Source organism: Mya arenaria, chromosome 7 (assembly GCF_026914265.1).
Source record: "Mya arenaria isolate MELC-2E11 chromosome 7, ASM2691426v1".
NCBI classification, from domain to species: Eukaryota; Metazoa; Mollusca; class Bivalvia; order Myida; family Myidae; genus Mya; species Mya arenaria.
The window spans coordinates 2,748,557-2,765,949 of NC_069128.1; the positions used below are offsets into that span (position 1 = coordinate 2,748,557).

At 32.1% G+C, this 17,393-nt stretch overlaps 1 protein-coding gene across 2 annotated transcripts in view; it reads left to right on the top strand.

Annotated features, from left to right (window-relative positions):
- The window catches only part of LOC128240613 (dipeptidyl peptidase 4-like), a 252,517-nt gene that overhangs the window by 8,381 nt on the left and 226,743 nt on the right, over positions 1 to 17,393 (top strand). Inside the window, exon 1 of one of the 2 annotated variants that reach the window (XM_052957305.1) lies at positions 13,000 to 13,101. The exons of the other annotated variant lie outside the window; for it this stretch is intronic. Within the exon in view, the coding sequence (XP_052813265.1) occupies positions 13,021 to 13,101 (81 nt within the window). The 5' untranslated portion in view covers positions 13,000 to 13,020. Of the gene's footprint in view, positions 1 to 12,999; positions 13,102 to 17,393 lie in introns of those variants that run through there. 2 annotated transcript variants of the gene reach the window in all.

Below are 17,393 nucleotides of genomic sequence, written 5' to 3' on the forward strand. Positions count from 1 at the left end.
TCTTAACGATTGAGTATATATTGAGTATAGAACTTATTGAATGCCGAGAGGCGAATTCCTTTGCTTGAAATATACTTAAAATCTTAACGTATAAAATTTTAAAACATTAGAATAAAACATTGATAAATTAAAACTTTGTTTGGTTTACTACTGCTTCCATAGAAATTTCTTCTCCTCGATTTTTTTGTGTAGAACAAAGTTAAACAGACAAAGGAGTTAAGGAAAGATGTTGCGAAAGTTTCCTCAGAAGAACTTTTAATTTACAGATATATAAAACAAATTAAACGTTCTACCCCTACATTTGGCAATTATTGTAGACATGATCTGAATTAACAAAGGTCGTAAAGTGAAAGTACGGATCCATTATAATTCCGTTTTAGCTCTTATATTGTAACGTTTACACTTAAGCCAGGCTTGTTTTCCCACGGGTTTGCAACGCTACCAGGGATTGTAATTGGTTTTCTGGAATCTCAATCTCAATTCAAAAATATCTAGGTCAGAGACTGAGAAGAAACAATAGATTATGAAATTCTGTGCTAGGAAAATGATAAAATATTATTTAACATGACATATTAAATAGTGTATTCATTGCCTATAAACTCACATTCGTTTTAAGTTCGAGTTGAAATAGGGATTTTAAACTGGATTTTGTAAACTTTCTTGTTTTAAGATGTCACACAATCTTTTGCGAAATTGTTCAACACAAACATATTATCCATAAATACATTTATTTAAGTTTACTTTGCGAGTCCCTTGTGTTAAAACAAACATTTGTAGTGCAGAAAAGAGTTTCTGTAAATTAACTTAACATTTTCATTGCATGTTGATTTATAGTGGATAATTGCTGTTCCTTGTAATTTCCAGATTAGGCGGTCTACAATTTTCTTCTTTTGACAAGAAAATACCAGCTGAAGACGTTATTTTATTAAATTTCCAAAAACTGTGTCAGAACAGGTCTTGTGAAATAGTCATTTATTGATAGCAATCTCCGGATGCAAGACTCTTCATTGTTCTTAGAGTATAGGGTATTACTGGGCGTTATTCGAAAATCAAGTTCTGTTTATCAAAATACTGAATCAAAGATTGTTTAAGAATTAAATAATTAACACATCTCTTTCATCCTCTTCGTATTTCATCATTTGCTAACCAAGTGATCCGGAGAGAAAACAAAACTTTTACGTTTAAAGAGATTAAGATCGTTATTTGCTATCTTGATTTGATTTTCTTAAATAATAGACTAACTCGGAAATCTTTCTCATTACATATACTATTGAAGTTAGAAACCTAATTATTAAAGGAACTGCTTTCTTATAATTGTCTTTATCCAAAAGATTTTAAATAACATTTTATCAATTAAGAAAAGCCATACGTTTAAATGGTAACCACTTGAAATATTTCATTTTTACGCTTGTACACATGTTTAATCTCAAACATTAATGCATTGATAAATTAAACATCTCCGATGGAACCCCCCACGTCTGGTCGTTGTTCTGGTAAATTTGAGTTAGACTGACATTCAAAGAAGGAACGATGTTGCGAACTTAATTTCACGAACCTTTAACAGTTTAATGAAACAATTATAGACATTATATCTCTTTGTTTGAAACACTTAAACGTTGTAACGTCATATTACGAATACCTATTGCTCTAATCCCCGCCATTTTCGTTGTTACTTTCCCCTTCGGCAAGGGGTGAAGCATCCAGGTTTATAAAGGTACCATTAATGGTTCATTTTCGTCATTATCATAGTCAAATTAATGTGTAAAATGGAAATTACAGGGACAATCCAAAGAGCCGGACTTGTAACGTAGACTCTTTTAGAGGCACAAGGTCTTACGTGTTTGACAGTTTTGTGTATAAATGGGTATTATAGTACAATAAACAAATGTTTACTGTCATAGCCGAATGGTACCTACTGTGTATCTACCGTACGCGACAAATGTGTGTATAACTGACTGAACTTCAATAAAATTGCATCGATATGTTTGTAGCGGAAACGAACATTTTAATGCAGTCTGTATTGTACGATGTACGGCGGCCATTGCTTTAGAAATAGTCATTAAGAGACATTAATCATAATCAATTTTGATATTTACCCTCAATGTAACCTTCTTTGGTCATTATTATGTTTTTAAACCTGGCTTACAACACATGTGAATATAAACTTCTGAAACAGGGTCAAATTTCTCGAAAAAGACCCCCGTAACAGGATAAAGACAAACTCACTATGATTGTCTACTAATTAAAAGTAAAGTTGGCGTAATATTCTTCTGTTGAGAACTATTAATATATTTAAAGGAAATAATTATTATGATAACCTCGAGAAGCTATTTTATCTAATTATATAACATTCGTTAAGCTTGTAAGTCACGGTTTCGAGAATTTGGGCCCAGTGTGCTAATAGAAGTATAAACTTAATGTATCTAACAATCTTAAACATTTACTCTTTTTAACCCAACGCATGTGGATTTATATACACTATGTGCATACAAGACGCAGCCACCACGTCTAATTAATCAGACATCCGACCATTGGCTACGCGACAAGCTAGTAACAAGGTTTGTCGTGTTACTCTCCACGCACTGTCCCTTTGGACAAGGTTTGGATTGATACTTTTTCGGGAATACTATTTTGTGTGTTTTTGACTACAAGTGAATGCGACGTTGATAAGATACGGTGACTCAGCATCATTTAATAAATGTTTACTGCAGCGTTGAAAAATATTAAACCGCAACTTGAGTAATAAGGTATATTTTTGGAAACTTCAAAGCTTATGTTTGTCGTCATTCTTATGTTAATATCGAAAAATGCAATACGACTTTACTTCGATTCTGTATTCATTGCCGCGTTGATAAATTTTGGTGATTACGTTCGCAATTAACGAGTTCTGTCTCATAACTTTGATTAACTGCCATACAATACGGTTAACGTTTTGAATGATGACAATATGTGGGATCGACTGCGATATTAACGCCCTCGAGAATTTATTAGTAACCGTAATAATTTATTATTTGAAAAAAAAAACATAATCGGATAAAAATGTCATTATTCTTGATTGACAAAGCCCCACTCATTTGGAATAACAACAAAATTAGTTAAATTCATTTAGAAATATCAATGGATTCCATTAATTCAATACAGAGTCAATACCGGACGCGCTTACCCGCTAAAAACCAAATGATCTTCGATTGAACAATTCCAACGAACGGATTTGCTCTAAAGACCAAACGTTGTGTCAATGATAGGTGCTTCCCGTATCGGAAATCGCAGAAACACGGGCGGGATGATAGTCATTGACTTTCACCGTATTCTGCCACTGAACTAGAACATAAGCAAACGAGGAAACTGTTCTACGCTAATGTCGTTGATCGCTAAATAATAAACAAACGGTTAAACATATTAATAACGGAGCTGTCATAAGAAATGATACTGTGGAATTATCTTTGGATATTATTAAAATATGCGTTGGTGTTGCTGTAAGGATATAACAAGTATTTAGCAGATAAAGGTGACTGGTCATTTTTTTTAAATATCTAAAAAGCTACAGTCTTATTTGTTTTACAAAACACTGTTTGTCAGATAACGTATATTGAATGCACACGATGATTGTAAACTGTATACTTTATCTGGATACAAAGTATTCTTTAGCGTAGACTTAAAGTGTTTATATCTCAATCTACGTTTAGGTAGACTTTATCTGATCGACCGTTGCAAAAGAACAAACTTCTATGGGAATTACTAAAGGAACAAAATGAACGCGTCAACTTCCGTTTCCATAAAACAATCGCCAAAGGGTAAAAAAGGACAGTACCCGCCTGATTTAGAGGTATGTCCATAACATAATTATTTGAGTTGTTTTATTAGTTTTAATTTACTGACAATATCAGCAAATACATATAAGTTGAGCTACAAAATATTGTACTTTTTTTAAATATAAATTTGAGTGTTTGTGTATTACATATATTTTTTAAGAAGTATTTAATAAAAGGTTCAAATTAAATGTAATATTTTGCCGATACACCAAGCGTCATTCAAGACCAGTTTGAACAGTTGGAGAATATGTTTGCATTCATAAATGATTTTGTATTTGTTTGCCTGAAGAAAACGAAATGCTTGGTTTGTTTAGTTGTGTCTATTCGAAAATCAAGGTCATATGGTGCCGTCGAGTCACAGTAAAAACATCAAAAACATGATCATTAATCAGTATATAATTTTATGAACGGGGACGCTTTCACCTGGTGGATTTATTTTAAATGAGTTGGTGTATTGTATTATATCCTTCTATCAATCTATACCTGTGTAAAGTGTACATTTAATTCCTGCAACTGCCTACATGAAAACACAACTACTAGAAACATAAATGAGTATCTACTTTCAAACAAAAAACGATTTAAATACGTGAATACGCTTGAGCGGTTGACTGCATTTATATTTCAGTGCTGAAGGTTTTTATTTCCCTATAGGCTACTGGACTTGTCATTGAATCTATACAGCATAATCGTCAAATTTAATGACATAATGGAATATATGCCAGCACATATAAATGTCAGATTGTTTCTTTAACGCCATCCATGACACGTAGCCCTTAGCATATTAACTCGTGTAAGGAAATACGTCGTTGGGTGTTGAACTATCATCGACGATTTTGGCACCGTCTTTTTCCTGGGATGATTTCATAAAATGAATAAGACAATAACGAAAGACCACAATTAATTAATCGCTTTTGTGTCTTCTCATTAAAATGTTTGTCTCGTTTCTAGCAGATTAATTACTCCGCATGTCCTCACCACTTCCTTATTCTTTCTGTTTAAAGATTGATGGCGGTTCTCAGAATTGCACTTCATCTTATAATTTGGTAGTGTTTTTGTCGGAAAATGTGAACACCAATCAGGATAACCCATTCCCCTCCGTGTTTGCACAGAGTGATAATTGTCAATTATATTTTATCTTCCATAAGAGATATATACTGTATATTTAACTGTAAGAAACAAGCTTTTCATACCAAAGAAATGACCAAACCAGACCTAAAACAGCAGTGTGTTTTAGATTGATTAAACGTGGAATAATGATAACTTTGTCGGACGTCATTCATGAAATGAAAAAAAGATTAAAATCAGTATTAATTTTATAACGTTCGGGATATGATGCTTTATACGTGTAAAACTTTCTTTAGCACTGATAACCTAAAGCATGTTTGATGCAAAACCGAGACAGCTACTATTTGTTTATTATTCTATTGTTTGTTTCTTTGGTGTCTGGATACTTCTATCTTGAAAACTTGTTAGACATTTAATAAACACTAGTCGAAACTATATTTCATACAAACTAATAAAAGTACAACATAGTTGCAATTTGCGAGTGACGCGTAAATTCTGGTAACCAAGTACAAAAATAACTTGACATTTGATACACACTATTTAACTTCCCTTAAAAAAACTATTGCCGAAAATTGAATACAGCACTACTCATCTGAACAAAACAATTTCATTTGATCCGGTAGGAATATAATTATTTTAGTCCATTCAATACCTTGAATCATTGTTCAGACGTAATCGATATTGAACAAAACTGCTTCAAAGGTTAGCCCCTAACTTGTCATTTGGACGTAACGCAAACAATGAAGTAAGTTGGTCGAACATTTAAAAAAAAGAAATTTGAGTGGGGTCAGCTGTGGCTATGTGCACATTGCTTATATGTACACAGGTACTTTAAGACTATTCCTTTGAATGAAAGTTGGATATATAGTGTTATATTATATATTTGCTGTTCAAAATCATATCAGCCAGTTGGTAAGGGTACACTATTACAAAGTTCATCGGGTTTTTTATCAAACGTGTGTATAAAAATAACCACATCAATATAAAAATCAATCAGTTAAAGCTCCCTGTCTTAAAGATTGATCATTTATACTCATGTGTTTGTCTTAGGTGTGAACCATTAAATACCTTTTATCTCAAGTTTTATAAAGGCACACGCGTATAAAGGCACACGCGCAACTGCAAAACACACATTGCAAACAGCAGTGTTTAAAACACAGGCTTACATTTAAATTTAATGTAGTTTGTTACAATCATTATTCACTCAGTACTTGTTACAAAAAATAAAACATAAATAATTAAAACGCGTTCGTTCATTTTAAATTCATTTTAAGTTCAACCATTTGAAGATTGATAAATAATTCATCTTGTTTGATTTCTTATAGCTCCCGAGGGATCCTTACGTCTGGTCGATCAAATAACAAACGATTAAAGTAAAGGTGTTGTGACTCTTTTTATGCTGGAATTATAACAATTGAATCGAACAGTTTCAATCCTGCTATCCACAACTTTTTTGGTTACTGTCACGTAGTTTCAAACACTCAAAAGTCGAAAGGTCAAGTCTCATATTATCTTATATAACAACACTGAAGACAATGTAATAATTCCATTTTTGCACAACTCCCAAGAGTTTCGTTCTGGAAACATCATGACGATTCAATTTTAACAACTGATCTAACGGGAATATGTAAGTGAAAGATATATATCAAACGTTACACGGTGATGAATTATAAATAGGATATTCATTTTGAACTTTTGGTTGTCTACCCTTTAGAGATGCGGTACGACATTTATTCTACAATTCTTAGATGTGGGAAGACGATGTTTGATAAAATCGAAATTTATATACACCTTATTTATATAGAGATTTGGCAAAAAAGAGAAGTACTTAATTATCAAACATATAATTGGCTTTGAGCGTGATGACTGATTGCAGATTTTGAACATTTTGAACCCGAAAATGACAATTTAAAAAAATATCAGTATTTTGCAATGCATTAATTGGGCTCATAAAATAGTTATAAAAAGTATCCAAGATGAGTACATACTTTAATTATGCTAAGCACAATTTAATTATGTGCCTAAGGCGTATGTTTATTTTTCTTTAAATGGGCTTGTTAAAGTTATATATGCTCAGACATCGAAATATGTGCTGGGAAAATGTAAACAAAATCCTTGTTTCAGTTATAAAATAACATCGAAGGTTCAAATTCGAGCTAAGCTGGAAATTACCATTTAAAACGTTCAAAAAATGTTTTGTTTTGCCTATTTTAGGCTAAAATGGTACAAAACAGTTTTAAATTGAGTATATCTCGGTAAGTGTTTGTTATTGGTTACAATAAGTGGAATACCTCAGTTTCAACAATCTTTCAAAATAGCGTTTCCAACATGACATACTTTGGTTCAGGAAAGTCAATAATTCATGAGTGTTTAGTGCGAAAACTTAGAACCAAACAAATCCCTACCAAAACTTTAAGAAATGAACGCGTACTGCAATAAAAGAGTCTGTGTTCCAATATATTAAAATTAAATTAAACGACACACAATTTATTTGAATTTGCCACCATCTACTTGAAGAAGAAATATCTTTGAATAGAAATATCTCAACATTTTACGGTCAATGAAATCTACACTTATACATATGTCAAGCTGTCGTTTAAATAGGCATATGTCTGCTTACACTTTAATACACCGCGATCAGTATAGGAAACATAAAAAAGAATTTTCTAGTCTTGATTGCCCAAGGTAGATATTAAGTGAACTAAGATAATTTGGTCATAAATAACCCAAAAGAATACTGTGTTCTTTCAGAATATTTCAGATTAAACCAATGTTACTTCATTATGATTTTCCTCGAAGACGTAAACACTTGCCTTAAGTGCATATGATTTAAAGATGCAATGCGCTTGCACTAAAATACTGCTATACGAGGGAACAAAAGGATTACCCTAAACAGTGCTTTAGTAAAACGCTTTGTTCAATATATGATCACTAGAGTGTATAGTGTTCTTAAGAATTAGATTAAGGTATTAGGTTTGGTGCCATTTATTTATGTATGTAAAATACAGATTGATTCCAACCAGCAAACATATTCGAGTATACTAATTAACATAAAGGCTAGACACCACTTTGAAAAGCAGACGACGCCATGACCTCGGTTGTCCAGGTGCTAAAAAAGCGTTTAGTTTTCTGACTTTGTAAATTGTATGTCTGAGGTTATTTGCGATGCAAAATAGCATAGAAGTACCCAATTGACCCTCATTGGACACTCAACTTTACAAACACACACAACATAATTTCAACTGACAGTTAAACCAAATAATTGCTGCGTGTATTATTCATTATGATTTAAGGTCCAGTGCAATATCAATACACAGAGACATTCAAATCAAAAATTCCAATTTGAATTAACTCCGATTAAAGTCAGATTTGATTAAACATTGGGAAAAACAATGCAAGTTGATGATCTGGTAATATGGTGTCTGGGGAAGTGACTGTCGCCTTGTTATTATTCACTGCTGGCAAATTGAATCAAACATTTATGCATATAACGAGATTATACAATTATGTATTACTCTTTCAAGGGAGCGACAGTAAGTGGAGGAATATTTTTGATTAAATTCTAATACATGAACACTGCTCGCTCCATATACTATATATCGCCAAGAAGAGACTTACAATGAAGGTACGACAATGTTAGAGTATAATATCATCATCTTATATATTAATCGACTTGGGCACGTTGGCTTCGCATCGAAACAGTGTCCACGAATTACTTGGCTCTGATAAATTATATTGAAGCGAGCACATAATTTAATTTATTTGAATTTCCTCAATATAATGTATACGTTTCAATGCATCTGATTGATTGACTGTTGCCTATTAAATCATTACAAACCATTATTTCTCGACTCATTGTCACCTACATTTACGTTTGAGGTATTATAATACCTTCTTCCGATGTACTGCTATATTATCGCATATTATATTGCGTCTATAACCGGCACAAAACAGCTATAAGAGATAAATCAAGTGTTATGGAAATATAAATATAACTCTATCAATGTCTCTTTTAATTACTTTAGTGTTGGAACATTTGGCACATTAAGAATGTTCGCAATTCCCCTATGAGTGAGTATAGATAAATAAGACGCCATATGTAAACTTAACAAAAGCTTAAGCTATCTGTATCAAAACAAATCGTTCAAATTGAAAAGTTGTTTTCTTTTCTTTTGTCTGTTATCAGGCGTTATTCCGGACACGTTTGAATGATAGTAAAATACGTTTGTAGTGAGAAATGTTTTTATACCAGCTTGCCCGAAGAAGAAAATATTCGGTTTGTTAAGTTTTGTTAGTTGCTTGCAGCTCGCAAATGTTGCCGTCGGGTCAAAATTGTGATCACCAAAAGTATGATATTTTGATAAGGATATTATTTTAAATGAAATAGGAACTGACCTCATGATTTGATGTAGGAAACGTTTTTACATGGTAAATGTATACTAGAATAATTTGTGTGAAGATGTGTTTCCTTCTACCAATCAATGTATTTGCAAGAGCCCGTCAAACCTACTGAAGCGGATGAAACCGGTTTGGTTGTTGAGTTTGGATGAGACTCGGAAAAACAACACCTTTAAACCAGTTAAAAAATTAAAATGTCTCAATTTTTAAGGCATATACCCTATAATTAGGACCGCTTTTCCCTAGGTATTTTAAAATATAAAGCGTTGAAGAAGTTCCATTAAAATATAAACAATGTTCAATGATCCATTTAGAACTGAGAAGACTTATGCTTGTGAACGACCAATTCGTATCGAGATATAATGTGTGTGTCATACCGAGAATTAAGATTTGCGATTATTGATTTTCACCATCGATCGTGGAGCTGTCCCTCCGAAAATATTTTGTTACGTATACTCGGTAAAATGAAATCAATTGAATGCATATAAAACTCTGGAATTAATGTGTAAGCACTATCGTTACAATCTGTTGCTTACAGTTACACGGATAATTCTATTTTATTTTTATTGAATAAGTTAAAAGCTTCTTAATAATGTACATTCTAGATCGTATCTAAATTGATTTAGAAAACAAAAAAAAATATCTTCCAAACATCTTTTGACTGAAAACATATCGTGTTATGATTCATATATATTTGGTGTGAAATATTTATAATTTCTACAAAGTATATTGAATGCATAGTTAATGTTACCACATTAACTTTTAAATACAATTTACCTGATAGTTATTGATAATAACAACTACTTTATATTAAGGCAGGCATAGCTTATTCGTGTAAAACATGAACTTGTTATCCTTTATCAATATTTTTTTTAATTGTGTAACCATAACATGCAGTTTTTTTTATCGTTTTGAAATCAAGTTTAGCGTTGGTACTACAGTGTGAAGAAAACGAAGTAAAAAGCAACACGGTGAAGTATTCCTTGACAGGATTATCAATTATTTAAAAGGCTTCAGTGCAAAATTGGCACACTAAAGGAAGCATGCACGATTTAAACGGTGTTTATATTTCCCAACGGAAGCATTCAGCCCGACGTCTCATCGTTGAGTAGACTGGTAAATCACCAGAAATGTACTCACATTTCGTATATATATATATATATAAGAAAGCCTATACATCTAATTGAAGCACAACAGAAACAAGCTCAATAGAAAGAAAATTAAACATTAACCCCGTTTAAAGTCACAGGGTAGACGCCAAAGACATAGAAGACAAAAACAGAAACATTAAAAACAAGAAACATTGAACAAAAGCACAAACCTGGTCTTCTGGTAGATTTTTCGTGTAGAACAAAGTTAAACGGACCAACTTGATAATGAAAGATTTTGATTTTTAATTTACACATGAATAGGCCAAATAAAACGTTCTGACCCTACCCTTCTGAATTTATTGTAGCATAGCTCAGAATAAATAAAAGCTATAAACTTCGTAAAGAACAGATCCATTATTACTCTGTTTTAAAACACTGTAATGTTAACACTTTAACCCGGCATGTTTTCCCACGGGTTTGAAATGCTACCAGGGTGAGTAATTGAATTGCTGGAATCTCAATCTAAATTCAAAGAAATCTAGAACAGATTACAAGAATCACTCTGCAACTTTTGTAAAATAGCCATTTATTGATAGCAATCTCCGGATGCAAAACTGTGCATTGTTCCAACAGGACGGAATGATTTCGCGCTGTTCGGAAATCCAGCACGATCGAAACATATCTATTTATGAGAATGCTTATTAAAAGCTTGTTAAAGAATTAAATAATTTCCACAGTACTTTCATCCTCTTTATGTTTCATCGTTTGATAACAATGAATTTCGGAAAAAATCAAAGACTTTGTGTTTTAAGAGATTTAGATCGATTGCACTGTAATTTGCTCCCTTGATTTTGTCTTCTTACTCGGAAATATTTCTCATTACGAAATATATTTAGAAGTTAACCGGAAATTCGATAAGCTTATTTGGAACTGCAATTTTGCAGAATTCTGTATCTTAAATTATTTGGTTTATAATTGATGCGAGTTTTGATTTGTTTCATATAACATCTTATAGAATCAGAAATGCCGTATGTATAAATTGTTATCACTTTGAACATATCTTCAACATCCTCTACGCCAGTAAACATGTTTAATCACAGAAATAAATGAATGACACATCTAAGGTCTTACGTGTTAAACGTATTTGATATTTGATGGGCATTAAACTACAACAAAAGGTTTTTAACTGTTTGAGCCAAATTTCATCTACCGTACATCTGCCACACCTGACAAATCTGTGTATATCTGATTCAACTTCATTAAAAATGCATTGACATAGAAATTTGTTTAACTATACGTTTCATGTTACGTACATTTTAATGCAGTTTCATATTAAGCTGTTCATATTTTTATCGTACAATATACGGCGGCCTTTGTTTTAATAATAGCGAGTTAGGGACATTGAACATAATAATTGATTGTTGATAATAGCCCGACATGTAGCTTTCTTTGTTCATTTAGATGTTTTTAAACGTGTCTTACACACAGGTGAATGTAAACGTCTGAGCCAATGCCAAATTTCTAGACCAGGTTTAAGTCCCTCATGACAGGATTATATTAAGCTCACTTTACTTATCAGAATAATTTGTGTGATTTTCTTACGTTCATTATGTTTCCAGCACCATTTGATAATTGTATACTGCCGCATTCAAGAATGATAAATATCAAGCGGCAACTCGAGTTATATTTTACATTTTTGGAAACACCAAAGCTTATGTATGTCATCATTCCTACGTCAACATCGGCAAATGTAATACAACTCTACTTTGAGTCTGTATGCATTGCAATGTTAGAGAATTTTGAAACAAAACCAAAAAACGTGATGTTGGTGATTAATTTAGCTATTTACGAGTACTGTCTCATAACTTTGATTGACTGCCATACAAACCGGTTAACGTATTGAATGATGACAATATGCGAGTGAATAATGTTCTTTAAAAGTTATTGATAGTCGTAATAATTTATCATTTGGAAAAAAAGCCATAGTCGGATAAATATGTTATTATTCTACATTGACAATGCTCCACTCATTTGAAATAATAACACTCTTAGTTAAATTCATTTAGAAATATCAATGGATGCCATCAATTCAATACAGAGTCAATATGCGGACGCGACCACCCGCTTAAAACAAAATGCTCTTCGATTGAACAATTCCAACAAACGGATTCGCTTTGAAGACCAAACGTTTTGTCAATAATAGGTGCTTTCCATATCGGAAATAGCAGAAACACAGGCGGGATGATAGTCATTGACTTACACTGTATCTTGCCGCTGCACTGGAATAAAAGCAAACGAGGAAAAAAGTGTTCTACGCTAGTGTCGTAGATTGCTAAATAATAAGCATACGGTTAAATATGTTCATAACCGAGCTGCCATAAGAAATGAGACTGTGGAATTATCTTTGAATATAACATGTATTAAGCAGTAAACGGTCAATGGGCATTTGTTTAAATATCTGAAAAGATAAATACTGTCAGATAACATATATTGAATTCACACACGATTATTCTAAACTTTATACTTTTTGTGGAAAGTCTGTATTCTTGAGCATATACTTAAAGTGTTTTTATCTCAGTCAACGTTTATGTAGACTTTATCTAATTGACCATTGCAAAAGAACAAACTTGTATGGGGATTACTAAAGGAGCAAAATGAACGCGTCAACTTCCGTTTCCATAAAACAATCGCCAAAGGGTCGAGGTAAGAAGGGACAGTACCCGCCTGATTTGGAGGTATGTCTTTAATACAAATATTTAAGTTATTGTTATCAGTTTCAGTCTACTGGCAATATCAGCAAATACGCGCATTTCTGTAAACAAAAACATCACACTATCTACACAACTGGACAAAATAATGAACAATTATTAAGATTAATATGTATGTATACGATGTAGGGACACACATTAATTGCTAACGTTTGTGCGGGGTTGTTTCACTTCGAGTTGCTTGCGTATAGTCCATATAGCATGAGGTCCGAAGTAACTATTTTACTTTATACCTTAAACGTGTTTTGTTTGTTCTAAATACAAAAAAACAATTCTACACAGTTATCAGGTTTGTATTTTAGTCCAATGATCATACCTGGCAAATTTGAACGGTTGGAAATTTGTTAGCATTGATAAATGATTTTGCATTTGCTTGCTTGAAAACAAATGGAATGTTCAGTTCGTTTCGTTTTGTCAGTTTGGAAATCAAGGTCGAATGGTTCCGTCGGGTCAAAATGAAGATCATCGAAAACATGATGATTCAACAGAATATTGTTTAATGTGAGTGCAAAACCTAACCCCTATTCCAACAATCCAAAATAAAGTAATAACGTACATGGTTGAACTTATATTTCCAATTAAACATATGCCCTTTAGTATTTGCCATAATTTCATTTTTTAATAATAGGATTTTTTTTTGAAAATAAATTAATTTATGAAAGGTATAAGTGGTATATTTCAGATACATTTCTATGTTGTAGGCTTTTATCAGCTCATATTTGGCAACCGAAAGGAAACACTGAAAATCTCCTCCGCACAAACCGCTAGCTTGATATTAACAAACGTTCACAAAATGTTGCTAAGGTTACCCTGTATCAAATTATTTCACTTCATGTTGATTTAAACAAATAAAATGGGCACCAGGAGATGTGGCTACATTTTACTTAATGTCTGTATGGAACACTTTAAAAATCTTCTTATCACTGTTTTTAATTTTTTGGATTTTTGAAATGTGTTCGGTATCTTTTTTTTCTGAAATTTGATTTAGAAATATGTTGTTGTTGTTATTTGTATTTAAAGTCAAGTTTTCCAATGGGATTAAAAACACTTAGAAACTGACATGTATTGGATTGATTTTGTTTAATGATTTAAATATTGAGTCGGAAGTCATTCATGAAATCAAAAAGTATTTATAATGACTGTACGGAACATGATACTTTATTACGTATTAAACTTTCTAAAGCACTGACAACCTGAAATACGATGGTTTATTAAGACAACTACTATTTGTTAATTGTTCTATTCTTTATTTCTTTGGTATCAGGATACTCCAAATTTTGAAAACTTGTTAAACATTTGACAAACACTGTTAATCGCAAAGTAAGATGAAATTTAATTGAACCTTGTTTTCAGTCAATCATCATCTTTAAGCATCGTTTCGTGCGTTATCGATCTTGTCCCAATTTCTCGAAACTTCTTAAGCTTAACAGGCTTAAGTAGGTAGCTTATTTCAATAAGGAAAAGTACATTCTTATATTGGAATTTGATTAATGAAAAGTGGTTTATTGTGATTATCATAATGATAATTTCCATCTAAAGCATAAATTATTTTAAAGAAGTAAATAAAACGCAAATTATTACAAGACAAAAATAGTGAGCTTAGCTTAATCCTGTTATAAGGGACTTAAGAAGTTTCGAGAAATTGGGGCCTGGTAAATTTTTTGCGTCAAACGAATAGTCTTTGTAAATCAAACGCAAATATTGGTGCACGTTGGTCGAACATCTTTAAAAGCTATTTTCCAGGTATCAATGTCAGCTATCTAAATGAGCCCATCACTTCTGTACACATAGCTAGTTAAAGAATATTCCTTGAAATAGAGTTGCAGATATAGCACTAAAGTATATATTTGCTGTGCAAAATTATATCGATATCCTCTACCATGTCATTGCTATAGAGTTAGGAAACAGGCTCATTGTTTTTTTTCATATGTGTTTATTATAAACAGTTGATTTTAACACTGTCTTATCTTCTTGTCTTCAAGAAAGACCTTGTATGCACATGTGTATGTCTAAGGTGTGCAACATTTAATACATTTTATCTTTAGTTTTATAATGGCATACGCATATTATGACCATCTTATTTTAACAAATACATAAAGAAATAAAACCATTAACGTCTTAATGCTTTCTAACAAAAACATTTCTCAGCTAGTTGTTTGCGTCATGTTATAAATTAATCTTCTTGTAAAGAACAAAACGGGCTTTGCGACGGAGCAAAGTTTGCAAAACATTCATTTATTGATAACAATTTAAGACACATTAAGCTGCGAATGTGCCATACTTAAAGATCCAAAGCAATGCTTTAGCTATATGACTTTCCTATGTAAAACTTCGTCCGACCGTCTGACCCTTGTATAGATATTGTAGTTGGTAAAAATGCACACACCTTGTTGCTAGTGTTTAATGGTTTGCAGCATTGTTTCTCTTGTTCTATATATTTTATAATGGAACTTGCAGTAGATGCGTTGGGCTCGACATCGATATATGTGTCCTCCTGTAGTATTTTTTACATTTGCGTATGTTTTATGATAAAAGAGGCATCTATATTTGCAACAAATATGCGGAATTCCTAGCTCTCTAGAAAACTGTCTACGCCGTCTAAATGTTTTGATAGAATGTCACCAAATGTTAATCTACACAGTGATTTTATACATGTTATATTCCAATGTTCGTTAATCAGTGTCCAGTCGGGAATTCGAAGGGATAAAGAATGAACGTCGAGTAATACGTATATCCTTATTTTTCATAATTCAATTAAGGTTATATCCGACAGAGTCCTCATTTCAGTCATCAAAAGCCGTTTTGATTTCAGCAACTGTATTGACACACTTCACAGCAGACAGCAAAACAGTCAAGCATTCAAATATATTCATGTTAAAATAAATATTCACTCAGCATTGTAATTATAGTTAAAATTACAATATAAAACGGGTACGTTTATGTTAAGATCTTTAAATGTTCTCGTCGATAATGTAAACCAAATAAACGATTTCAGTAAAGCTGTTGAGACACTTTTCCTCTCGGGAAAATTTTAGCAATTTAATCAAACAGTTTCAATCTTTCGATCTCCAACTGTACTTGGTTTCTGCCAAATAGTTTCAAACATTTAGAAGTCGAAAAGCTAAATTTCCCATTACTAATAACAAGAATAATCACATTATTATAACATTTCTTTTTTAGCCCGTTTGCGGGTTCCAGGAGTTATTTTTGAATTATCAGGAACACATGATGACGGCATCAATAATAACAACTGTTAAAACAAAAATGTGTAGTGAAAGATATATCAGACGTAACATTGCATTGAATTATCAATATAATATTTATCTGGAATTGGGAATGTCTTTAGGTTGTTGAAATTTTAAAGATGCGGTAGAATCAGTTGTACACTTGTTTAGATGCGGAAAATTATTGTTTAAAGAGAAGTAATAATTGATCAAGTATACAGTTAGCTTTGAGTTATGTGATTGTAACGTGCGTTTCCATAGGTAGATTAATACTATTGATTAAGATATGTCAAATTGATTTTATGTTTAGTGTTATCTGGCTGGCATAGGTTTTAAACTTATAAACCCAATAAATTTGATGACATTGAAAAAAAAGAAACTAATAATGGATATAATAAAACATTTAAACAGTATCAAAGATTAGCATTTACTGTACACATGCTCAGCATAAATGACGTATGAACCTACGGCGTATAGTTTTGTTTAAAGGGACTTGTTGAGTTTTATAAGCTCAGATATCGAACGATATTGTGGTGAATACAAACTATATAATTGTTTCAATTATAAATCATCATCTAATGTTCAAATTAGAGCCATTTTTGAAATAGCCATTTTAAAATGATACAGCCCTTGTTATTTAGGATATAATGTGGAACGTTGTTTAAATGAGTATATGTCGGTTGTTGTTTATTATTGGTAAAATAGGTATATTAAATAGGTTTCAACAAAGTAGCCTTTCCAACATGATAATCTGAGAACGAGTTCGTTTAACTTTGATATAGACGATTTGCTGTTCCCTCCTGTGTCTTATATTCGTCTGAATTAAATTGAATTAAGTATACATTGCTTTTTTGCCTCGAAGGTAAGTTTGAATTTGGAACCTTACTCAAAACATAAAATAAATTTGGTATGACATTACGCCTCAGTAACACTCATCAGTTCATATTATACCCGTTGTCTTATTGACAACTAAACAAGGATCACTACTTAATATTGTAATTTGGTTTATGAAAGTCAATAATTCGTGAGTGTTCA